The sequence below is a fragment of the Arvicola amphibius genome, chromosome X (assembly GCF_903992535.2).
Source record: "Arvicola amphibius chromosome X, mArvAmp1.2, whole genome shotgun sequence".
NCBI lineage: Eukaryota > Metazoa > Chordata > Mammalia > Rodentia > Cricetidae > Arvicola > Arvicola amphibius.
In genome coordinates, this window is record NC_052065.1 from 67,466,276 (window position 1) to 67,492,873 (window position 26,598).

General features: G+C 41.7%; 1 protein-coding gene across 1 annotated transcript; it reads right to left on the reverse strand.

The window, feature by feature from the left end:
- Positions 1 to 11,492: 11,492 nt before the first annotated feature.
- LOC119804322 (wiskott-Aldrich syndrome protein family member 1-like) lies at positions 11,493 to 13,385 on the reverse strand. Its single transcript, XM_038315776.1, has one exon. It carries the CDS (start codon positions 13,383 to 13,385, stop codon positions 11,493 to 11,495), a length of 1,893 nt encoding a protein of 630 aa, XP_038171704.1.
- Between the last annotated feature and the right edge of the window lie 13,213 nt (positions 13,386 to 26,598).

A 26,598-nucleotide genomic window follows, 5' to 3' on the forward strand; every position in this document is an offset into this window, starting at 1 on the left:
TATCCAAATTAACAAAATCAGAATGAAATGGGGGACATAACAACAGACACAGAGGAAATACAGAGGATCATCAGGTCATATATTGAAAACCTGTACTCCCCAAAATTGGAAAACTTGAAGGAAATGGACAGCTTTCTGGATAAATATCACTTACCAAAATTAAGTCAAGACCAGATAAGCAAATTAAACAGACCTATAACTGTTGAAGAAATAGAAACAGTCATCAAAACTCTCCTGACCAAAAAAGCCCAGGACCAGATGGTTTCAGCTCAGAATTCTACAAGAGTTTCAAAGAAGAATGAATACCAATACTCCTCAAATTATTCCACACAATAGAAACAGAGGGAACATCGAAAAACTCTTTTAGAAGGCTACAATTACCCTGATACACAAGCCACAGAAAGACATTACCAAGAAAGAGAATTACAGACCAGTTTCACTCATGAACATTGATGCAAAAATACTAAATAAAATACTAGCAAGTCAAATCCAAGAAGACATTAGAACCATCATCCACCATGATTAAATCGGCTTCATCCCCCAGGTGCAGAGATGGTTCAACATACAAATTTTGTCAATGTAATCCACCATATAAACATGCAGAAAAAATAAAAACCACATGATCATCTCATTAGATACCGAAAAAGCATTAGACAAAATACAACATCCTTTCATGATAAGGTCTTGGAGAGAGCAGGGAACATACCTAAACATAATTAAGGCAATATACAGCAAGCCAACAGCCAACATCAAGCTAAATGGAAAGAAACTCCCAGCAATTCCACTGAAATCAGGAACAAACAAGGTTGTCCACTCTCTCCATATCTATTCAATATAGATATTGAGGTTCTAGCTAGAGCAATAAGTCACCAAAGGGAGATCAAGGGGATACAAATTGGAAAAAAAAGAAGTCAAACTCTCACTGTTTGCTGATAATATGATAGTTTACATAAGTGATCCCAAAAATTCTATTAAGAAACATCTACAACTCATAAACACTTTCAGCAATGTAGCAGGATACAAGATTAACTAAAAAAAAATCAATTGAAGAGTGGGAGGAATGAGAATATGAACAAAGAGGTCAAGACCATGATGGGAACACCCACTGAAAGAGTTTACCTGAGCTGATGGGAGCTCACCAACTCCAACCAGACAGAAAAGGAAACAGCATACGTTCAAACTAGTCCCTCTGAATGGGGGTAACAGTTATGACTGGGGCAGACTGCAGAGCCACTGGCAGTGGCACCAGGATTTATTCCTACTGCGTGTACTGGCTTTTGTGGAACCTATTCTCTTTGGATGGACACCTTGCTCAGCCTAGTTATAGTAAGGAGGGCCTTGTACCTTCCTCAAAGCTATGTACTTTACCCTCTCTGAGGAGTGGAGGAGGGGAGGGAGTTGGAATTAGGATTGGTACGTAAAATGAATAAAGATATTTTCTTTTCTTTTTAAAAATAATAAAAAAATTAAAAAAATAAAAATAAATTTGGAATACAATAGAAAAATAAAATATGTAAACATGAGGTGTAAATTGAGTTACATATGAAGCTCCCTTTCTCTCACTGCACAATATCTAGACAAAATGAAAAGAAGAAACATTTTATATCATCATTAGCTTAAAAGTAAGAAAAAGAAATATTCATGTACCAGAAGCAAACAGAAAATTAAAACCAAGGCTGTGAGATGTAAAAACTTCCACATTCATAGTAATGTTAGAAGTAGGTATGCTGTATTGACAGAGATGGATTTAGCCTGAAGCCAATAAGCTTCCATTTTAAGACTCTTCCATTTCATAGTTCCATTTTTAAGACCTAAGAAGGAGGTATTATGCCTGGTAATTTTATTTGTTGCTTTATTTTTTTGCCATCAGCTAATGCTGTTGTTTCTTCTAACCTTGAATTCTTTCTGGTAAGTGTAAAAATGTGATATAACTGTTATGAAAAAGTTCAAGGTTTGAGACATGGTTACTTTATGGATGCTCTCATTTTTTTCATAGATAAGAAATAAAATCACAGATGATATGTAAAAAGGTATATTCAAGAGGGGGTTTGTAGGAGTCATGGGGTCAAAGACATCACAAGAAAAATCACAGGATCAACTAGCCTGGGCTCATAGGAGCTCATGGAGACTGAACTGACAACCAGGGAGCCTACATGGGACCCACCTGGACCCTCTGCATACATATGACAGTTGTGTAGCTTGGTCCTCTTATGGGACTCTTAACGGTGGGAACAGGGGCTATCTCTGACTCTTTTACTGAATCTTGGGATCTGTGTCACTCTGCCTTTCCTTAATACATGGGTAGGTGCTTAGTCTTACTGCAACTTGGTATGCCATGTTTTGTTAAGGCCTGTACTTTCCTAAACAGAAAAGAGGAGTAGATTGTGGTGTGGGAACAGAAAGTAGGGTAGGGGAAGGACTGGGAGTAGAGGAGAAAGGGGAAACTGTGGCTGGGATATAAAATACATATATTAAAATAGGAAAAAATAGAAAACATTTTAGAACATAAAACAATATTCATAAAGGTCAAATTCTTCATTTAAACTGTAAAACAAGAATGATTTTTCATGTTTCAGTGATTCAGTAAATCAAAGTGTATAGACTTTTGTTTCAGCCATGCTTTATATGTAATTTTGATTTTCACATGTTTACTTACTGTTACCCAAAAATATTAAGTAAAAATTCCCAGCATAAATATCTTAAAAGTTTCAAGTAACTTTAATATTGATAATTTTTCTATTTAAATTATAGCTACTAATCTCTTACTGTGTTTACTTTATGAATTAAACATTATTATTTGTGTATATGCATAAGAAAAAAATCTATCATCTATAAGATTCAGTATCATCTGTGATCTTAGACTGTATCTTCCACAAATAAGAGGAAGTACTATATGCTTCATTATATTTAAAGTTATTTATTAATGAGATAAAACAGAAACAGTAAAGAAAGGAATTGTCCACCAAAAATATAGTCTGATGCATTCCAGAAAAGAATCCAGCAGATTTCTAGTAGATGTTACCACGAATGAGATTCTACTGCTTTGTTGATATTATTGTATCTGACTCTCATCTGATCTACTTCATGTTTTATAATGGCAGTGCTGGAGATATTTAAAGAGTGTTGATTAGATTTTATAAAAGAGAGGGAATGAAAAACTTTTTTTCAGTGACATATCAAAAAAAATAGATTGAAAAATGTGTTAACTCTATTTAAAAGATTGTAAGGTCCGGCAATTGGTTCTCAAAATCCAATTCCAAAAATAAGAAGACATGTTGGTATGACTGTGTAAAATACAATAATCTAGAAATGGGTTAACTTTGAAAGGTTCGTGACATTGTGGCTGCACTGAATATTTCAGGGATGCCTGGAGGACACAGCACTTCAACTAAAATTAACATTGTAAGACAAGGGTTTATTGAATAACTTTCTATGTTGGAGGTAACTCTATTATTCTACTAATGGAGTTGTGATCATTTAATATCTCAGTTTTATTTTATAATTATTTAAAGAAGCACACAGAAGTTGTAGTGGCACATGGCTGTAATCTCAGCATTTATGAGAAGGTTCTCTAGTTGGAGGACATTACAACATAGTGAGGTCTTATCTCCAAAACAAAACAAACAAATCCCAGGGTGCATTAATGAAAGTATAAACCTATCTTAATGTGGGAAAAATTGAATTGATATCCAAAAAGAAGAGCTGAGAAGTTACAGCACGTTGGATACAGAGGATGAAAAAAACTGTCAGTAGAGGCGCAATTATGGTGGTTATTTTTCTAATGGTAATTACAATCAAGTCACTCTACCAGGCATTCTTCATATATTATGATATGTAATTTTCAAAACAGCCTCCTAGAGAAGTCTCATTACCTCTGCTTTCAAATAAGGTCAGAAGTACAAGGAGATTAAATACCTCATCTATGTTAATGCAGTTAGCTAGTGAACACTATCATGTGAATTTAGATCTGCCCAACACCAGAAGACACTTAATGTCCTGAAATTCTCTTCCCTACAGTTTACAATTTCAAATACTATATTGTCTAATTTTATACTATAATATCTGAACATATGCTAAGCCTTCACAGATGCGTGGGAATCTAGAGTGAGCAGAGTACCTCGTTATCTCAATTACCTTTTATGAAAACCTATGAGGGTCCCTCAATTCCATGCAAACACCTGGGGGGTTACTAGAAAGCCTGTGGCCTCATCAGTGGTGGAAGCCTGGAAATACTGGTTCATCAAGGAGCAAAGGGTGCAGCAGCAACAACAGAGCAAACTGACTCAGCCATAAAAGTGAAGGTCAAGCAAGCAATATGTGGAAGACCTTCCTTCTGCTGTGCATTTTTTTAAAATCTTGGCTGCTACCAGAAGGTATCCCCAAACCTGGGTGGATCTTCCCACATCAATTAAGGCTCCCTACTCAGGTGATTTGTGGCAAGTTCACATTAAAAACTACCATTGGATATTATAATAATCAGTTTAAAGAAAAGGTGACTAAACTCTAGAGAACTGAAGATACAGGCTAAAAAAAGAGAATTAACGTGGAAATGGGTATATCTTTTGTACCTGGTAATCTGCCCAGAAGTGAAAGTTGTTTGTATTAGGGATGTGCTAGAGAACAATACTGGAGTTGGTGGAGGGATTCTTGAATGACTTTCTGTATGATGATTTCTGAAATGCACTCACGTTGTGGTTGTGTTCCATTCCTGAGTAAATAATATCTGCAGGGTGAATAGGGTCATCTTAAGTTCAAGGCCACTTACCTTATCATGAGTGGATTCTTATCATGAGTGGATTCTTTCGGATCCAACGTCAGGCCCCAGGAAGCAGGTGTCATGCCTTTAGCAATGTTAACAACAGTTGGAGTGCAGTTTCCTCAAGGCATCTGTAAAGTGGTCCCAGCAGCTAAGGTGTCATGATGACAGTCTTGCCTGTCACCAGCACAGGCACTGCTGGCTTTCTAGCTCTGTGCTCAAGGCATAGGACATGTCATTTGTCGTTCAAAGGCAAAATAACTGCTCTTGATAGGTCTTCTCTTTCAAAAGAAAAACACAGTAAGAAAAAAAAAAGAAGAAATGTTAACAGGTCTTTAAAATTAATATTCCTAAAAGCTTTTAAAATACTTAACTTGTAAACTGGAGAGTTAGGTGCCTTTGTTAAGTTTCAGTATAGTTGCGTATCAACTATATTTCAAATAATTTGTTATGACTACAGAATGGAAGTGGCACCCACAAATGAAGTTACAGTGGCTGCCATCTGTATCAATACCATATAAAACTATTGTAACGTGATTAGTGCTTTGTATGCATTATCATTTAAACCATATGTTCTAGGAGGCACAAGTTATGTTAGTGTTTCATTTTTATAAGATGAAAATTTAAGGTCACAAAACACTTTTTTGTGCTAAAAATATTGAGAATTTCTTGAGTTCTAGAAAACCCTTCCATATTTTACATGTAGTAATGAATTTATTCTTACTAATTTATTCCAGTAAGGGACAGACTAAACCTCCATTTGACAACCAAATAATCATTCAAATTTCAGGAAGCCTTCATGGCAGAAAGACTTGTGGGGAATCTCTGCTCCTACCTCACTCCTTCCATTCCAAACCCTGCCCCCAAGAAAGCCCTCCAAGGGTCAGTACCTCCCCCAGAGCTGCTCAAGAAAAGGCCTACAAGGTATTTAAGACCTGACCACCAGACAGGTGCTCTCTCTCGCTTTCTCTCTCTCTCTCTCTCTCTCTCTCTCTCTCTCTCTCTCTCTCTCTCTCTCTCTCTCTCTCTCTCTCTCTCTCTTTCTCCTGTTTTCCCAAGAGTCACTGGCCGTTGCTTTACTCTGTTTATTAAATCTGGATTTATCAATTTGGTTTGATTGCATGGGTGGAGGAACCCAATAACCGGGAATCGAGTACTTAGCATTTCTGTTTCACAACTTCAGGCAACATTTTCCTCAGCCTGTCCTACACTGAATTACTTCATCACCAAGCAGGGAGATCTGCACCCAAGTGGGGCAGACTGGTGCTTCAACCTACCTTATGCAAGGTGAAGTATAGAGCACTCTGAGATTATGCAGCTCACAAAAGTCCTGGGCCTGATATTCTCTTTAGTATTCGGTCACTGAAGCAGATCATTTCTTGAAGCTACGAGTTTTATTAAATTCCAGAAAAAGACTCGGACCACCTAAAAAAGCAAATCCCGAACCTTTAAGTCTTTGGTGGGGGCATCTCACACTATGGGGTAATGAAGAAGCAATCTAGGTGCCCTGTGACTTACAGGATGTGGGGGAGGTGAGGAGGAAGGGCACTTTTTAGTTCTGGTGAACTAAATGGGAAATGATCCTGGGCCTGTGATCCCTGAAGTCTGCAAATTCCTGTTCTTGCTCCTCTCTTGGAATCCAGACACCTGGGGAGTCTGTTTCCAAACTCAGAAAGGCTGTTTTTCTCTTTCTGTGGCAGGAGGGGGTGTCCCAGAAACAAAACTGAAGATCAGAGATACACAAGGCTGCTGTTTCTGGGCTGTGATTTCAACATTTCTCCTGTGAAGTCCCTGCACTGCTACCCCTAAGGAGTCTAATGCAGATTCACATCCATATTTTCAATAAGCTGCTTGCTAGTATCTGTGAAGATGCAAGGAAATGGTGGTCCAGTTGGCTTGTAGATCAAACCAAGGGCTTGCCTCTACAAACACTACCCCAGCCTCTGACACTGTTGTATGGTTCAAGTCACTATGGGTGCAGGACAGGAAAGTAAGTTTAAGCTGTTGCCCTGGGGTCATCACAATAGGCTAATAAAACCCAACACTGAGCAGATCCTAATCAGCACCACCCACAGGCTTGAATCTTGTGGACAGAGATTCTGGAACTGGTCTGGTATGGGGAGGACAACAGCCCCAATGTACTGACTGTGCCTCTTTTCCAGCTGAGGTCTCCTCTAGTTGGTTGCAGCAGTCTTGGACAATACGCGCAATAGGCAATAGACAGCTTAGAGTAACATGGAGACACCTTGGTGCTTCCCAGGTGCTGTGGTGGTCTTGGGAGGGCAAGAGAGCAAGGACTAGTGTCCGGGTGATACCCCAATGTCAAGATTAACACACAAAAGAAGCCAGTTAGTTGCCAGAGAAAAAGACTGGACGCCCTTCCTTTCCTGAGCAGCACACAAATAGCAGAGAAAAGGCCTACGGACAAAATGTAAATGCCCTCTAGACGGTGTGCAGGTTTGGACCACTGCTTTTGAGTTTCTGTTTTGCTTTCAGCACGCTGCCCTGTCTTCAACAGTGCTTTCCTTTCATAATAAAATGCCTCTATTCCTGTTTCTAGCTGCGTATTCTGCTACAACTCTTTGCCCTGGGCTACATGAACCTTGTTCTGCTAACAGATGACCCTGGAACACCAGCAGGTGATCTCTGCATTCAGTGTCAGAAGTTTGGTGGGTGAAGTTTGGAGGCACAAGTATGGCATACAAGTCTGGGACTTTTATTCATTCTGACTCTGCTGAGAATTCTGTAGTACCTGGCTATAGGTCAGTGACTTTGTGCAAAGCATATTAGCCTACGACAGCCTCAGGGAGAGGCTTCTGGGGACACACTGTGCTCCTAGGTACGTTCTAACTGGAGGAGATTAGGGTGCCAATAACTCAGCGAAACCATTTGGCCAGTTGATTATATCTTGCTTTTTTTCCTTATAATTTCTAAAATACTGTTGTTTAAGTAATACTTGTCATTTGTTAACACTCTCAGTCAGTGTTAAAGCAGCTCCCACTCATCTCAAAGAGATAAAACAGAATTTATTCTGAAGCTAAATTTGAGTCACTATGGCCTGGGAACACAGATCCATATTACCCCAAGTCCACATTCCTATGTGGTTGACAGTTTGGTCAAGAGCATTCGTTCAACTATGTTCATAACAGCATTATTTGTAATAGCCAGAACCTGGAAACAACCTAGATGCCCCTCAACTGAAGAATGGATAAAGAAAGTCTGGCACATCTACGCATTAGAGTACTACTCAGCAGTAAAAAAATAATGACATCTTGAATTTTGCAAATGGACAGAATTAGAAAACATCATCCTGAGTGAGGTAACCCAGAACGAATATGGTATGTACTCACTCATAAGTGGATATTAGTCATAAAGGACAACGAGCCTATAGCTCACGATCCTAGAGAAACTAAGTAATAAGGCAAACCCAAAGAAAAACATATATAGACCCACCTGGAAATTGGAATCAGACAAAAATTTAGGAGCGGGGGGGGGGGAGGGCGGGGCTAGAGGGGGAGAGAAGAGTGGTTGAGGAGAACTTGAGGGAATGGGATGGTCGAGATGGAGGAAGGACAGATATGAGAGCAAGGAAAGAGATACCTTGATTGAGGGAGCCATTATGGAGTTAACAAGAAACCTGGCTCTAGAAAAATGCCCAAGAACCCACAGGGATGACCCCTGCTAAGACCCTAAGCAATAGAGGAGAGGGTGTTTTAACTGACCTTACCCTGTAGTCAGACTGATGATTATCTTAAATATAACCATAGAACCTTCGTCCAACAACAGATGGAAACAGAGGCAATGACCCACATCGGAGCACTGGACTGAGCTCCCAAGATCCAGTTGAAGAGTGGAAGGAGTGAGAATATGAGCAAGGAATTCCAGACCATGAGGGGGTCATCCACTGAGACAGTTTGCTTGAGCTAATGGGAGTTCACCAACTCCAACTGGACTGGCAGTGAACGAGCATGGGAACAACCAAGCCCCTCTGAAGGGGGTTGACAGCTGGGGCAGACTGAGGGGCCACTGATAGTGACCCTGGGATGTGTCTCTACTGCAGATACCGGGTTCATGGGATCCTATTCTCTTTGGTTGTAAACTTTGCTCAACCTAGATGTAGTAGGGAGGGCCTTGGACTTTCCACATGGTGGGGTGCATGGCACTCACTTAGGGTTGGAGGGGTTGAGGGAGGGTCTGTGGAGGGAGAGGGAGGGGACTGGGAGGAGAAGAGGGAGTGGGAATTTGAATTGGTATTTTTTAAGTAATAAAAAAGGGAAAAAAAGAAAGAAAGACAATGCAAAAACAAAACAAAACAAAAAAACCAAAACAAAAATAAAAAAAAAAAACACCAAGAGATACCAGTTCTGCAGGTTACAGCAACATGAAGAAAGTTCAGATTGAGGTAGGCTTTATATCTTGTCTGACTCTTTTTCAGTTAGTGAACACTATGGTTTTGTTCAAGTTAATGCACTCCAAAAGGTTTTCTCAGTCTGTCTCAAATAGGTGCTCAAAGAAATGCCTAAATAAATTACAGTTAGGCTCTAGACCTGCAACATTCCAACTTCTCCAGTCACAGAAGTTCTAAACAGTTAATTAGCCTTGACAGAAGAGCAATGTAAGGTGTGTGGATTTTTTTTCCAGAAACTTTTATTATTGAAGAGGATATAGGACCCTAGCATCTCTCTCCTTTCCTCCCCTTTCTGGGTATCCATCTTTTCTCTGTACAATAAGACAAATACATCTCTGCTTTCCTCTATTAATGTTTCTGTTTTAATGTAATATGCTACTGCAGACCTAGAACAATAGGGTCAAATGACCATAGAATAAAAATGAAAATTATATCCCTTAACAAATATTTTAGTTTTTCACCTCAAGTCTATTTTCACAGTAACGGAAAGTTATCAACATATGTATCGTGTGATTAAAGAAAATGGAAAATCATAACAACGAAATTCAGACAGTATTATTGATTGCCAATTTCTTTTAGGAAGGAATGTTTTGGCTAAGCACTGCACCAGAACAAAACCTACAACCAGCTGAAACCAACAGACTATGGAGTGGGTAGCAGAGGAACGTTGTTATTAATTTTAGCTATTATCATGTGGCACACATAAAAATGAAAAATGAAATTGTATCAATATGTCTTTCTTCCATCTTATTTCTATTTATCTGTAGACAAAGTTGTACTGACTTTAGGGCATAATATGTAGATGTTAATTTTAACATAAAGAACATTTATAATAATGATGATCTTGACAAGAGGACTCTCATCTTAGGATGACAATGATATTTCAAATATAGACTTAATTATATCATGTTAGGCGAAGTCTTGACCTCGTATTTTCTTTCGAGGTAAGTGTGGTTTTTAAAAGATGTAAATCTGAGGTTCGAGGCTCAGTCAGTAGAAGCACATGCCTTGCAAGCAATCCCCAGAACACATATAAATATACTTTCTGGCTAGGTAAGCTAACAAGGGAGCCCCAGATCATAGCAAGAGATAAGAAAAGATATAAATATTGAAAGCTCCTGATGAATGACATCCCAGGTTGTCCTTCATATTCTACAAGCACGTGCATACACATCTACATTACATGTGCACACACAAACACACATCTGCTCACACATGTACTCCTCTATTCACACGTACATTGTGATGGTTAATCTTGACAGCTTGATAGGATTTAGAATCACCATAATCATCTTGGGGCATATCTGTGAGGATATTCTAGATCGAAGTGGGTCCACCCACCCTAAAAGTGAACAGTACCATTTCATGGGCTAGGGATCCAGGACTTACTACAGAAGAAAAAGAATGTGCAGTATTAACCATTATCTGCTTCCAGACTGTAGACATATGATACTATTATAAGCTCTTGTACCATGACTTCCCTGCAGCAATGGACTGTATCCTCAATCTATGTGCCAAAATTAGCCATTGCTTCCTTAAGTTTCAGCATCAGGAGAAGTAACTAATAAAAAAAATGGTACTGAGGAGAAGCCTTGTGGTTATTGGGGCCTTGGAACTGATATGTGGGGGGAATATTCAAAAGTTTGTTACTTTGTACAATAGGCCTTGTATACTCTATGGAATATTTAATGACCCATTTTCATGGGAGCTTGAAAGAGAAGAATTCTTAGAGAAAGACAGTGGCTGCCCAGTTTGTGAGCTTTCAGAATGGAACATGGACTGTCAGAAATTGTGCTAGGAGCCACTAACATCACTAACATTATATTCTGGCAAAGAAATTGGCTATATTGTCTTCATGTCTTGATAGTCTGAATGTAAAGTGAATGAACTTTGATAGTGGGAATTTCCAGGATATTCAGATTGTGGTACAGTAGCTACGGCTTACCTTGGTTTATCCTGGTCTGCAGTCAAGCCCAAGTCCAGAGTCTCTGTCTGCCAATAGCTATGGATCATATGTAAGCTCTCAGCTACTGCTCCATGCCTACCTGCTTGATGCCATTCTGCTTACAATGGTCATGGACTCACCTTCTGAATCTGTAAACTCCCCAGCTAACTTCTTTTGCACTGAAATCCATTATTTTAAAAATTAAAGCTTTGTATGAAAGCTTTGTATGCTCTGTGTGTGTGTGTGTGTGTGTGTGTGTGTGTGTGTGTGTGTGTGTAATTATAAGGAAGGGGTTCTAATTTAAGAGGGGAAATTAGAAATGACTTTTTCAAAACAAATACTAGTTTTTACTTTTGACGGGTTTATTTGCTTATGTTTGCTTATTAAGCCCATTCACTCTCGCTGTCTGATTTTCCTGAATTGTACCCCATTGCTATACGACGATCCCGGATCATATCTGCTTCCTTTTCAGGTAACTCAGCTCTTGGTCTGTTTTTTGGAATTTTGCGTAGTTGAACACCTGCTCTTATGGCTTCCATCAATGATTTCCTTGCTTTGCTCATTATTGGTAAGACTGATGAAGGATTTTGGTTCTCAGGATTTGGATTTACATGCTTAGTTATTGCAAAAGATCTATGGCTTGAAGCAGATGTTGATTTCATTAAAGACAATGATGACTGTAGTGTGGTAACTTTTGTTGAAGTTAAACATGATAACTTCAATGGTGGTGAATACAAATGTCCTTTTGAATTTGTCATGTGTAATCTTGACTGTGCTTCAATAAGTTTTGTTAAGTGGCTCACTGAACGTTTTGGTGACGGTGACAAATTTGAAGACATCTGTGTTTTTTGGCTTGATGAGGAAGGTACTGAAACAGAGCGTGGTACCCTGGAAGATCCTGGTAATTGGGCACTCGAAGAACCTGATATATTTGAGACTTGGTTTTGTGGCAGTGGTCCACTTGTAGATCTTGATTTTACTGCAGATGCTGGTAATGATTTTGGTGACTTTGGAAAAGACTTCATGGGTTGACAAATGGAATATTTTGATTGTACGGCTAAAGCAGAGTCAATGAGATCCAAAGCCGAATCCCATGACTTACTTAACGCAATTACTGAAGGAGATATAAGTGAAGTGATGATCTGATCTTGACTCTGTGGACTTAGACCATCCGGTTGCAGTTCCAAACATTCATGAGATGCTGGTGTTAAAGTGAATTCAGGTGGCATCTTTAGATGTATTTTAGAAGTGGTCTTTAAGCAAGCAGATGTTGTAGTTTCCAAAACAACAAATGAAGATGTTATTGGTGAGCTTAGTGAGCTAACAATTCTAGGAGCAGATGGTCTCTTAGAACTGGCAAGTTGGATCAGCCAATCAGAAGGCAATGGTGGTGCTTCTGGTGCGAGAGGGTTGACAAATACCTTTCTTTTGCAATGAATTAGCGATGGTGTCTGGCTGAGCATCACGCCCCCCTTACCAGTTCCATAAAGGACACGAGGACGTGAATGGCTCATATGCTCGATGTTGTAATATAGATGTTCTTGCTCACCAGGTAAGTTGTTCGCTGCAGATTTTTCTTGAGGCTTGCTTTTATTCAGAGGAAAAATGTATAACGAAGAGCCACCTTCAGATTGATCTAAATATGAATAAGATACTGCACAACCAGAGGCTGGAATATGATCCACAGAGACATGTTCTTTCACCAGTTGACACTGTAGCCTATTTTTTGTTCCACTATCATGGTCTAGATTCTCCTGTATGTATTTCTTGCTTGCTTGTTCTTTATTCTCAGGTACAATTTCTTGTACAAATTTGGAATATAAACATGAGTGGAATGAATCGTCAGAAGAACTTGAATCTTCCATGTCATTTTGGTAGTATGAAGGTAATGTAAGAAGTGGCATTGTTGTATTAGCATCGTTTCTTTCAAAGATGGTAACAGGTAATGATGTACAGGAGTAAACTTGTTGGGTTTCAATAGTTATATTTGGAAGTGTCTTCCTTGACTTCCACACTTCCATGGATAACACTTCATTTGGAACTTTGTGAGCAATAGCATCAGTTAGCTGAATTACATTTTCTTGTAAATTCTGAAGTTTAAAGGAGATGCTATGAATCTCTTTATCTAATTTTCCGAATAAGTCTTCAGTGTGTTTATCAAGATCATTTACTCGACTCACTATTTTTTCTAATGATGTCAGAATTACATAGATGAACTCAGTAATTGTCTGTGGTTGACTTAGATATTGTTCAATCTCATCTTCATTAAGCGACATGTTGGATTTGTGTTAGTAAAGTGAAGTGTAGAAAGATGATTCTATAACCCTGCTTTAAGCATCCACCACTCTTACCAGTCCATTCCAAGTTGTTAAACACTACTCTAAGCTTTTCCACCATCTGTTAACCACACCGGTGACCTTTGGAGAAGTGAAGGCACCAGCTTCTTGCCTTCAGGTTGTCAGAAGTTACAGGACAAGCATGCTGTTTCATCAGATTCTTTTCTGTGAACAGGCAGTGAGACAATGTACGATTACATCATTCCCAATCACCCTTCCTCCTCCTGGTCTTATGTTCAACCTGCCCTCTTGAAGCTGGTAGCCTTCTACCTGCCTCGCTCTCTTAACACCACCTCTTTGTTCCTTCTGTCCTCTGCCCCCCCCCCCGCCCCGTTCTCTGGTTCTCTGTCATTAACTCCCTCTTCCTAACCCACCTTCATAATTCCACCCTCTGCACTTACGACATCACCTTCTGCTCTCCTGGCTCCTCACTCCTTGCTTTCTTCCCTCTACATCCTTCTGCAATCAGCCCTCCCCATCCTCCAAAACCTGTCCTCCTCCCCCTACATCCTACCCTCCAGACTTCATTATGTCAACACTACTCTCTCCTTCAGAAGTCTTCTGCCTTCCTGCTCCCCTACTCCTTCATCCCTGTTCTTCCTCCACCTTTTTCTCCATCTCCTTTCACACAATCTCCTCCCCCCTCAGACCTTCTCTGACCTCCTCCCTCTGATCTTCTGTCCACTCCTGTTCTTAGGCCACCATACTCCATTCTTGCACACCCTTGAATCTCCTCAGCTCCTCATAAATCTGCTCTTTGCTTTCATTTCCCCTCTACATTCCTCTCTTGTTTTCCATTGCATTCCTCTTCCTCTGGCTTCTTCCTTCTCTATGCCATTTATTCTCCCCCGTTCTCTATTAAACTCTACCTTCTATCTACCCCTCTACTGCCACCTTCCCTCCCTTTTCTTCTTCCCTCTGCTAGCTTCCCTGTGTACTCTACTGTACTGTTCCTCCTGATCCCAGCTTCCTGACACCACCCTCCCTGATTATGACATCACACTCGGAACTCCAGCTCCTCCTCCCTCTACCCTCCAGTGACTGTCTCCTCCCTTTGATCTCTTCTTCCTTCCACTCAACATTTTCCTCTGATCTCCTATTCCCTGAGTCCTCTTTCATTCATAGCCCTCCACACTCCTCCCTGCTCTCTTCCCTCTATTATTTCCATACGCCTGGTACCTATTACTTCTGCCCCTCCTCCTCAAACCTCCTAACTCTCCTCTTAAGCCCTGTTCTTTTCCTCTATGCCCTTGGCTCTCCTTTCTTCACCCTCTGGTCTCTTCCATTCTGCACCTCCTTTCCCTCTCCTCCTGCCCCCCCCCCTTTCCCTCTTACCTGGGCTTTCTTCCTCCCTGAGCTATTTGCCCTGGGCCCTCTGCCCTGTCTTCATCTGGACTGACCTCCCGCTGTGCTCCTGTTGACCCTGCCATCTTGACTCTGCCCACCCTGATTATGACATCACACTCAGCTCTCTGCACTGCTCCCTCTCCTCTGATCTGCTGTCCTCCCTCTGCCCTCATCCCATCCTCTCCTCCCTGGACAGTGTTCCTCCCTGGGATCTGCTCTCTTCCCTCTGCCCTCCACACTCATTTGACCTTTCCTCCTTTTGATCTCCACTCCCTTAACACAATTCCCTCCTCCCTCCACCTTCCCCAACCTCCTTCCTATGCTTTCCCTCCAACTTTCTTCCTTTTCCTTTCCTCCCTCTGAGGCCATTCGTGTGCCATCTTCTCTCTGTTCTTAGTTCTCCAAACTTCTCCCTCCTTTCTTCACTCTATTATCTACCCCTGGCCCCTCCTCCTTCTCCCCTACCTCCTCAACCTTCCTCTGATGCATACTCAGCCCTCTCCTCTCTGCCCCTTGGCTTCCTCCCCCCTTCTACCTGTGGTTTCTTCTTCTCTCTGCTCTTCCACCCTGCCTTCCTGCCTTCTGCTCTCTCACTTCTGAGTTTTCTCCTCCTGCACCTACCCTACTGACTGGACCTATCCTGATTATCACATTACATTCTGCTCACAGGTCTCTGCACTTCCTCTTCTCCATTTGCCCCCCCATCCTTCTGGAGACTATTTCCAGGACACAATTCCTCCCCCTGTGCTCCACTTTCTTCTCTCCTCCCTTTGATGTCCATCTCCCTTTCCACAATATCCTAACCCTCCAACCTCTGACTTCACCGATTGTCTCTCCCACTAATCATTTTCTTTCTGCTTCCAGAGCCCTTTTCTTCCTCTTTCTGATCATCTCCTCTCTCTGTTCTCTTCCCGCTGACCTCTCTTGACCTCTCAAATACTCTTCCTGGCCTCCCCCTATTTCCACACTCCTGGCCCCTCAAGCTTCCACTGTTCCTCTCTGTGTGCTGTTCTTTCTTCCTCTATGCCCTTGGCTCTTCTCTCTTCACCCTCTGGTCTCTTCCATTCTGCACCTCCTTTCCCTCTTCTCCTGCCTCCCCTTTCCCTCTTACCTGGGCTTTCTTCCTCCCTGAGCTATTTACCCTGTACCTTCTGCCCTCTCCTCATCTGGACTGATCTACTGCTGTGCCCCTGCTGACCCTGCCCTCCTGACTCCACCCACCCTGATTATGACACCACAGTCAGCTCTGTACTCCTCCCTGCCCTTCCTCCTCTGCTGCCCTCCTCCTGCTCCCATCATCCTCTCCTTCTTAAACAGTGCTCCTTCCTCTGGGCTCTGCTCTCTACCTTTGGGTCTCCACACATTTCACCTTTCCTCTCTTTCATGTCTCCCTTCACACAATTTGCTGCACACTCTGACCTCTTCTGATATTCGGTCTCCAACATTTTTTCTTCTACCCACACTCACTCTCTTTCCCTGCCTGTGCATCTCTCTACAGCCCTCTGGTCCACTCCAACTTTGCTCTTGGACCTCCACACTCCTCCCTGCTCTTGCCCCTCGCTTCCCCCTTTCTCCCTCAATTTTACCATCTTTGCTCCTTACCTGCTCCTTCTTCACCGTATGATCTCTTCCCCAGTGCCCTCTTTCCCTCTCCCTACCTGAGGTTTCTTCCTTCTCTATCTTCCCTCTGCCCTCTGCCCTCTGTAGTGACTCCCCTTCTCCTTCTGACTTCACCCACCCTGATTTGCCATCACACTTTGCCCTCTGCACTCCTCTCTTTTCGCTTCTCGTCGCCCTCCTCCCTCTATGCCCAACTATCCCTGGATAGCCACCCTCGGCTCTTCTTTTTTACCTCTGCCCCCTACACTCATTTCACCTCTCCCTATGATGGACAACTCTCGTCCCAACATTTCCTACATCCTCCAACCTGACCTCCTCACTCTAATCACCTTTCCCGCCAACATCTTCCTTCTCCCCACCTCTGCCCTTCTTCCCTCTGATCTTGCTCTTTCCTCTTCCACTCCCCTCTCTGTTCTTAGGCCTCCATCCACACTCTTCCTTACTTAAATCCCTCTAGTACCTCTTCCCTCAACCCTGTTCTTCATGCCCATTACCTTTCTATCTCCTGTGTCTGACCTCTACTGCACCCCAACTTCTTTCCCTCTCCTGCTGCCCTCCTTTCCCTCTTACCTGGGCTTTCTTCCTCCCTTAGCTGTCTGCCCTGTGCCTTCTGCCTTCTCCACCTCTAGACTGACCTCCCCCTGTGCTCCTGCTGACACTGCCCTCCTGACTCTGCCCACCCTGATTATGACATCACACTCAGCTCTGCACTCCCACTACCCCCTCTCTCTGCTCTTTCTGCCCCATCTCTCTCCTTTCTTTCCTTTGATCTCTTCCTCCCTCTGGAAGTCTCTCCCCTCTCCCTCAACACAATTCTCTCCCCTTCAGAAGTCCCCTGCCTTCCTAAGTCTCTCCTACTCCTTCATCCCTGTTCTCCCTTCTCGATGCCCTTTCATCTCCATCTCCCTCTTGATTTCCATCTCCCTTCACACAATTCCCTCCCCCTCCAACCTCTGACCACCTCCCTTTGGTCACCTCTCTCTCTACCACTGGCGCTTTATTCTCTGCTCTGATTTCTGAGTTCTGTCCTCAGCCCTCTTGCCTATTCTTCACTCTGTTCTCTTGGATCTCCACCGTGCTCTTGCTCTTCCTGTAATTTCATCTCTTCCTGATCCCCTTTCCTTCTGCTCTAACCTCTCAGCACGCTGGTCCTCCATCAGCTCTGTTCTTTTCCTCTATGTCCTTGGCTCTCCTTTCTTCGCCCTCTGGTCGCTTCCATTCTGCATCTCCTTTCCGTCTCCTCCTGCCCCCTTTCCTTCTTACCCAGGCTTTCTTCCTCCCTTAGCTGTTTGCCCTCTGCCCTCTGCTGTCTTCTCCTGTGGACTGACCTCCCCGTTGTGTTCCTGCTGACCCTGCCCTCCTGACTCTGCCCACCCTGATTATGACATCACACTCAGCTCTCTGCACTCTTCCCTCTCCTCCTCCAACTGATCTGTTGTCCTCCCTCTGCCCTCTTCCCTGTGACCTCATCCACCTTCTCCTCCATGGACTCTCCTCCTTTTTCTGGGGTCTTCTCCCTTCCCATTGCTCTTCCCACCTCCTTCCCTGCTCCTCCTTTTGATGTCTACCTCTCTTCCCACAATTTCCTAACACTCACACCTCCTCCAGGCTCCTTCCTCTACTCATCTCTCCCTCCAGCCTTTTCCTTTCCATCTGCCCATCCCTTCCTCCCTCTGATCTCCTCTTCCCTGTGTCCTTTCCCCAGCCTTCAGTCTGGTCTTCCTGTTCACTCCTCCCTTTGTTCTCTTATGCTTCGACACTCCTTCTGCTCCCTCTATTTTCACCTCCTTGGGCCCACTTCCTTCGCCCCTATTCCCTCAGACCACTGCCAAGCTCTCACCTTGTTCCTGCTCTTTCTTCTTTCTCTTTGCTCTCCTCTCTTGTCGCTCTTATATTTTTCTTCATCCACCTTCTTTCTGCAACCTATTTTCTTCCTCTTCTCCCTTTCTAAGGCAGTCTTCCCTCTGTTCCTCTTCCTCAGATAACCTTGCTCTTCTGTCTTTAGACTGCTTCTCTCTCCTTGTCCCTCTACTCTTCTCCTCCCTCCCCCCTCTGCCCTCTGCACCCCTTTTCTCCTCTTTCTGATCTCCCCTCTTTACTCTATTCCCTCCTCCCACCAACATCCTGTGCCCTCTTACCTCGACCCACTGCCCTATTCTGTCCTCCTCTTCCCACTCCATTCTCTTAACTGGGCTCCCCTGTCCTCCCTCCTGTTCCACTACCATATTCTGTCAGTGCTCCTTTCCCTCTTCTTCCCTCTCATTTCTTCCTCCCTCTGCCGTCTTCCATGTCCTCTTTGCCTTCCTCATCCTTCTGCTCCCTGTTCTGTCCTCCCTCATCTCAGTCCTTCTCCAGCTCCCGATCCCCTTCTCCCTCAGCACTGTTTCTTCATCTATTCGGTCTGTTTTCCTCTTTCTCCTCTACTTCTACTCTTGTCCCCCCAATCCTTTTCCCTCCACTCTCCCTGCTCCCATCTTGCTTCCCTTTCCCCTCTGCTCTCCTCCTCTCTCATCCCTCTTCCCTCAGTCCTCTGCCCTCCTCTCATCTGCTCCCTCTGCTCTTCTCTTGGCCTTCACTATGGACTCAGCTGTCTGGCCTCCTGTGCTCCTCTCTCTTTGCTGGCTTCCCTCAGCCCTCTGTCTCTCTCCACTCTTCCTTCTGTTGGTTCTCCTTCCTCTGCCCTCTAGTCCCCCATCTCTCTGCTCTTCCCCCTGCCTGCCCCTGCCCTCTTCCTATCCCACATCTTCTCTTCCCCCTTTCCCTCTTGCTTCTGGGCTCTTCCGTCCACCCTGCCCTTCTCCATCCTTTCCTCCTTGTGCTGTCCTCTTCCCTTAACTCTCTTCCTTTTGCCCACTTTTCTGTCTTCTTTGTCCTCCCTCTGCTATTTTCCTAACTCAGCTCTCCTCCCCTGCCCTAGAACTCCTCACTCTAAGCCTCTCTCTGTTCTGCACTCCTCCTTACCCTCCTCCCTCTGCCCTCATCACTCTTCTCTCTTCCTCCCCCAATTCTCCACCATACTCTTGCCCCCCTCTTTGTTTTCCTCTGTCACTCCCCCACCTAAGACTAACTTTGAGAAAGTAGATGGAGGTCAGGAAAGTGGTCAGGAATTGAGTAGGCTACGGTGAACCTCTTTGTCCCAGTTCCATCCATGTTGCCTTCCTTGCTACCACCTTCTTTCAGTCTATATCAGGGATTGGCAATATGAGCAAAGTAAAGTACAAAAATACACCACTACAGGAATCCTAGGAACACACAGAGTTGCTTTATAATTATTAGTATTAGCTGCTAGGGAATTTCTCAATTACTGTTTTAAGACTTGCCCAAGCAAATATTTCTGGCCATGTCAGGCCTTTGAAGCATGAGTGGATTGACCTCCCATTACTATTCCTTCAGATGTACTTGTATAGCCTTCTGATACTGAAGTTTGCATGACATTATCTGAGTAACAAAGCAAGATCTGGAGGCATGGCTGTAGGGCAGAGATAAGGCTGTGTAGATAATTGGGAAAGATACTCTCAAAGCCCTTTGCTGTCCATGCCAGGTAAATGTGAATGATCCTAGAATTCATTTGCTAAAGAATATCAAAGTTATTAGGAGGATTGAAATAAGCATATAAAGCACACATCACTCTTATCCATCAGGACAGTAATGCTGTTTTAGTTGCACAGACGGGGAAATTATTTATCACTCTATAATTTACTGTCATTTCCTGAGAACGACCTTGTTTCTTTACTGGCTATATCAGACTGGTAAAGAAACTTTGGTCTAAGCAAAACAATTCACCTTTTAAGATATTTCAGTAGTGACCATGACCTCTTCACACACACCTCCCATTCATTCTCTGTGGTCTGATAGTCACTATAATGTTTGGAGAAAGCATTTCATTAGCTACCACTCTGCCCAACCATGTGACACTATCTTTATTGTTCTGTGACTGTAGTGTGCAAAGTGTGGTCCAGAAGCACATTTTCCACTATTGTGCTCTTTAAAATGGTTTTATATTTATTTTCTTAGTTTGTATGAACAGGGGAGTGTTTGTTAACTAGCAACCTCCTATAGGTTGGGAGACAGTGACCCACCATCAGGATTTATCTCTTTCACTTGCACTGTCCAAACTTTTTTTAATATTTCCATTCAATTATTTACACTTCCTTCCCTCCTCCCAATCTCTTCCCACTCCCCCACAGCCCTCCTCCCTCTCCCACCCTGCTTGAGAGAGGGCAGGGAATTCTGCCCTGTGGGAAGTCCAAGACCCTCCCCCCTACATCCAGACCTAGGGAGCTGTGCATCCATATAGACTAGGGTCCAAAAAAGCCAGAACATGCCATAAAAACAAGTCCCAGTGCCTTTATCAATGGCTTCTCCGTCAGCCCCTATTGTCAGCCACACTCAGAAAGTTCGGTTTGATCACATGCTCATTCAGACCCGGTCCAGCTGTGTTTGGTAAACAAACTTAACATCTATCTAGAGTTGTTCATTGTCCCCTGTGTTTTGGAGAGTTGTCAAGAATTACGATGCACTGTGCCTTGGTACCCACCAGAGACAATATGGTCTCTGCATTGGTACAGGACAGATATATTGGCAGTTCAATGTGCAGTCAGTAATTGCCTTATAAGGTCCTCACTAGGAAACAATCTAAGCTATACTTCAGAAGAGAAGTTGGAGGACTCCTATGCACAGGAAATCTGTTTTTATTTTGTACTTTGTGTCTTCCTCTGCCTTGGTTAACAGTGGTTCCAGTCTCAGAGGCTGCCATGGACTTATTATATAGTGTGTTAGTATGGTGTAAGTTCTGACGAACTCCTTCTGTAACACACACTTCAATATGCTTCTCTTCTTAACCTAACACAATAGATTTTTAAAACAAATAAAAAGAAAGATCTATTTGTGTCATAGAGCAATATAATAAACTTATCAACTTGTCAAGACAGGATTGAATCAAGCTATACTTGTGACAGCATGAAACCAACCAAGATCACCTGTCCACACATTGCTAAAGTACAAGATTTTTATCTGCTGTAGATCTTAAGCAGACTTTATTGCCTCTTGGATTTCAAGATGTTCTGTCACATAGTTTTCCCCTTGGTTTCACATGAGTCTAAAAGGTACAGGATGCTATAATCTAGAAAGAGCTGGCCAAAATAACAAACCTCCTAAATGTCCTTGAGCAGCAAACAAGATAAACGGGAGTGAAAATACACAATGGGCCCAAAGTTAACCCTGGAACTGCAGTTGAGGATAAGAAGTGTACGTGTTCCTCTAAAAAGCAAGATAGCAAATTTCTACTTGTTCCTGTGAGCTCTCCCATGGGAGATAGTGAGATTTCAGTGGTGTGGGATGCACAGGAAACTCAACATTGTTTCCAAGAGAGCTGGCCAGACCCATGCCCTTGTCCTGCCCACAGCACTGCTTTTGTAATGGTCTTCTTAGAGTTTTACATAGGAGACTACCCGTACACCCATTTCAGAGCAGAATAGCCCTAAAACTCACCCTTTCTTGTATAAGGGATCACCAGCACCATGAGGATTTCCTTTCTCTGCACTAGGGTGTCATGCTTGGGAGTGTTGTCTGTGACCTCCACGGCCTTTTCACTCTCCTTGTTTTACCCATGCAATCCAGGTTTTTAGGAGCCACATGGAACTTCTCAGCACAGAGTGGACTGCACTTTCCTTTGCTAACTCCTAAATACGTAAACTCATAGGCGTGCACCTCCTTTTTGTCTTCTCATTTAAATAATTTTCCTGCCACTTCAGAGGTTATCACAGAAGATTCCACTCACAAATCCCTTTCTAAGTCTAGTTTCCTCTTTGTGAGCAAGGTCTCCCTGGAAGGCAGTTCAGTTTTTTTTCCACGTATTGCTTCATAGCAGTCCATTGCAACACATGCCATAGTTTTCCTGCGGTCCCACCGTATACAGACTGCTTTAAGGGATTGTAGAATGTGTTGCTGTCCATTAAGCATTTCTGAGGCATCTCCATATTCACACGGAAGAGCACATTCATCTGTGAAGTACACTATTCCATACTATAAGGAGGAGGATTGCCACCTGATTTCCTCCATCGGCCTTACCTCTGACTCATCTTTGGATCTCTTCTTGTTTCTGATCCCTGTGATACCAGAATCATCACTAGCTGATTTGGTGAGCTCAGTGTGTCATTTTTCTTGAGGATATGTAACATTAATATATGCACTTAAACTGGAACAGCCTCAACATGGCAAAGAAAAACTCATACGAGTTCATCTTGAGGACTACACCGAGTTTATTAGGGGTTATTTACAGACCACCAGAGGACTGGAGACAGTGACATTTCAACAGAGTTGTCAAACACCACATTCCAAGCATTTTTAGATTCTACTTCAAAAATTTTCATTTTACAGTTTGTAGGAATTCTTTCAAGTTTCCATTTTAAATGACTCTAAGTCCATAACAAAATTACTGCAGTCTTGAGTTCAGAGCACTACCTAGTGTTAAAGTAGCAGATACAACTCTGGGCTGAGATAGCATAAGACACAGAGAAACCAGACCCTGGGAAAGTTCCGTGTTTATGTACATTCTGTTCTTTCCCTTATCAGGGATTATGCTGGTCTCAGCTAACACTGGCCTAGCGTGGGAAGAATGGATTGTTTTGCTGTAATTTTGCATGTAGAACTGCTAAATGGTAGTTTACTGTATGAAGAAGCTACTCTGGTTAGGACTCAGAAGTCTAATAACATTACACCACAAATAAGTTCATTTCATAAAAGCACATATCAATAAAAACAAGATTTATTTTAAAACTAGTATGGAGTCATAGAAACTGGTTAGAAGTTGATGGCGTGCCTAGCAAGAAATGATAATGACTGGATCAGGATGATAGTAGAAAAGGTATTAAGAAGCAGTTTCAGCAGGCAGATCTCTGTGAGTTCAAGGCCAGCCTGGTCTACAAGAGCTAGTTCGGGACAGGCTCTAAAGTACAACAAAACCCTGTCTGGAAAAAGAAGGAGAAGAAGAAGAAGAAGAAGAAGAAGAAGAAGAAGAAGAAGAAGAAGAAGAAGAAGAAGAAGAAGAAGAAGAAACAGCAGCAGTAATTTCAATACAAGTACATTTTGAAGAGGAACCATAAATAGAGTACAAGGAATACAGAAACACAAGATAAGTACCATACACATTCAGGGGTTCTGGGGAATGTTTGGGGCTAGAGATAAAAATTACTTAATTATTTGTGTGTAGGTGGTATTATAGGCATGACGAAATAGGAAAAACAGTGAAGTTAATAAAAGTGATACCTTCAAATTATAGGAGAGAACACACTTAAAGCAAGTCAAAATATGCTGGAAAACTACAAAAATAAAAAATAACAGCATTAATACAAAACAACCTGACTGCCCAAATGTAAGCTGAACAAAGATGACACCAGTGAAACTTCAAGGAGAAAAGCCCAGAAGGCCTCAGCCCTACACAAAGAACTGTAGTTAACCAAGTAGAGCTGTGAGCAGGAAAGGTGGTCCTCCCTAGGAAAGAACACACCAACTGGTTATCCATGCCAAATAATCACCACTGAAAACGTACATACAAGCAACATAATACTGAGTCAAAGGAATATATTTGGGAATATTTGTGCATATACATAAACATATATGCATATAATAATAATTAGTGCAAAAAGGGAGTCCATGAATTTGGAGGATAGCAGGAAAATGTATATAGGAGGTTTTCGATGGAGGAAAGGGAGAAATGTTAGAAAAATATTATACACTGAAAAATAAAATAAAAAAGAACATGGTCTTCCTTGCTCATGTTCTCCCCATTAGGACCTTGGGAGCTCAATGGACTGTGAGGGGTGTGTTCACCCACTGAGGCGGTGGGACAGATCTAATGGGAGATCACCAAGGCCAGTTGGAATGGGACTGATGGAGCATGTGATCAAACCGGACTCTTTGAATGTGGCTGAAGGTGGAGGCTGACTGAGAAGCCAAGGACAATGGCGCTGGGCTTTGATTATACTGCATGGTTGGGCTCTGTGGGAGCCTTGTCAGTTTGGATGCTCACCTTCCTGGACCTGGGGGGAGTTGGGAGGACCTTGGACATCCCATAGTGTAGGGAACCCTGACTGCTCTTCAGCCTGGAGAGGGAGGGAGTGGGGGTGTGAGTGGAGGGGAGGGGAGGGAAGTGAGAGGAGGGGAGAAGATGGAAATTTTTAATAAAAAAATCTACTGAAAAAAAAGAACATGGTCAAATTAAGACAAAGCTACATTTATATTAATAGATGTACACAGTATAAACTCATGAACATGTTGTGCACAGCAAATCATCTTAAATATTTATGATTATCACTGTCAGCTTTGGTCAGAGAAACTTTTTTTTATCCAGTGTGAGGTGCTTACTACAGAGACTCAAAACTGGCCAGAGGGCTGAGAATAAGTGACATCTAAATACTTAGCCATGAATCTATTATTACCCCCTTCAAAGAACAGCAAACACTGTGGAAGAGGCAAAGAATTTTTATGAAATTTTTGTGAAGTGTGGAATTCTGTCTTCTGGGAAAGAAATGACCCTTGCACTCATAGATTGGAAGGAGCTTTGAATATCTGTAAACTCGTGCATAAGATTAGGACCGTCAACATTGTATAATGGAAGAGAAGGGGTTTATGAAATTCTCACCAGTAGCTGATGAATTATTGGCAGTTAATGGCAGTTGGGAGGGGAAGGGTAGTTTTCTTTAGCAGTTCACCCATTTTTAAGTTGTGTTTTTATAAATAACTCCCCACCCATACTTCTGTAAGCAATTCTGAACTTGTTGGGTAAACAAAGACAAAAAGCCCAATAACAAAACAAGCATAAAAGTAGGAGGCTAGTTGAGAAGATTCAGGAGGATCAGCAAAAGTGGGAGAGAGAAAGTGTAATGGAGGAATGGCAAATATGAATGAAATATACCCATGTATAAAATGATAAGGAAATAAATTTTTATATATGATATTATATTTAATTAACATGTAGCTGTTAGATAAAACAAATATAGTAAAATAAATTTTTATAATATATTATAATGTAATATAGAATATAAATTATATTACAATATATTATACATAAATATATAACTAATATTATAGTGGTTATATATTTTGATGTATTTGCTTTATTATATAACTAGGAAAATGCAAAAATTTGTAAACCAAGAAAAAAATTGACAAAGTGTTTGAGGCATTTAAGATAAAACAGAACATATAAATTATCTTTTTTCATGTGGCTAAAACTTTAGTAGATGAGATGAAAATAAGCACACAAATATGTAATGTAATTTCAGATGATAAGCATGTCAATAGGGGTATGGCTATGAAACTAGACCAATGACCATGAAAGGGGAAAACAGCAAATCAAAGAAGGAAGGGTTTATTTTGTCTCATGGTTCCACAGCACATGACTGAGGAAAGAGGAGACACTTAAGTGAAGAAATGTGACATGTAGGTAGAATGAAGACTAATAACAAAATAAATAAAAATAAAACCAAAATTGAGTCAATTGAGAGTATAAATAGAGGTCAAGAAAAACCTCCCTGAAGATATGAAGTATTTTTTAGTTTATTTTAATAGATAGAACATAAATATAGTTATCAATATGTGGTGCTTGAATACACATAAAATTATATAGGTTTTAAATCATGGCCAATGTGTCTTTATCATTAATTTATAGTGAAACACATTTAATAAGAGTCCTAGGGAGAAATTAGAGGGAGAAAGTAAAGTGTACTTGATCAAAATGCATTATATCCATATATGAAATATGGTATATATATATGTATATATATATATATAAATTTTAAATTCAAATTATGAAAGACTCTCTAAATAAGTGACTCAGAAGACTGAAAGTAAAGCAATAGATAACATCAACCATAATTACAGTTATTGAAGGAATATTAATTTCAAACAAGGTTAAATTGGCACACAAACTTATTAAATAAAATATTGAAGATATACTTCATTTAAAGAAACATAAATTTTTAAGGTTCATAATTCTGTATTGCTGGCTTCAGATGAACATTTTAGTTTGCTTCTATTTAGTTCTAATAATAGTTTGAGACAAAATTACATGCGCTCTTTAAATGTTTGGTAACATGAAGCACTGAAACCAGCCTTAGCCATTTCTTGGTTGGGAGCTTTTTTACTATGTATTAATTCTCAATTTGTTGGTCCCTGTGTGGTTTTT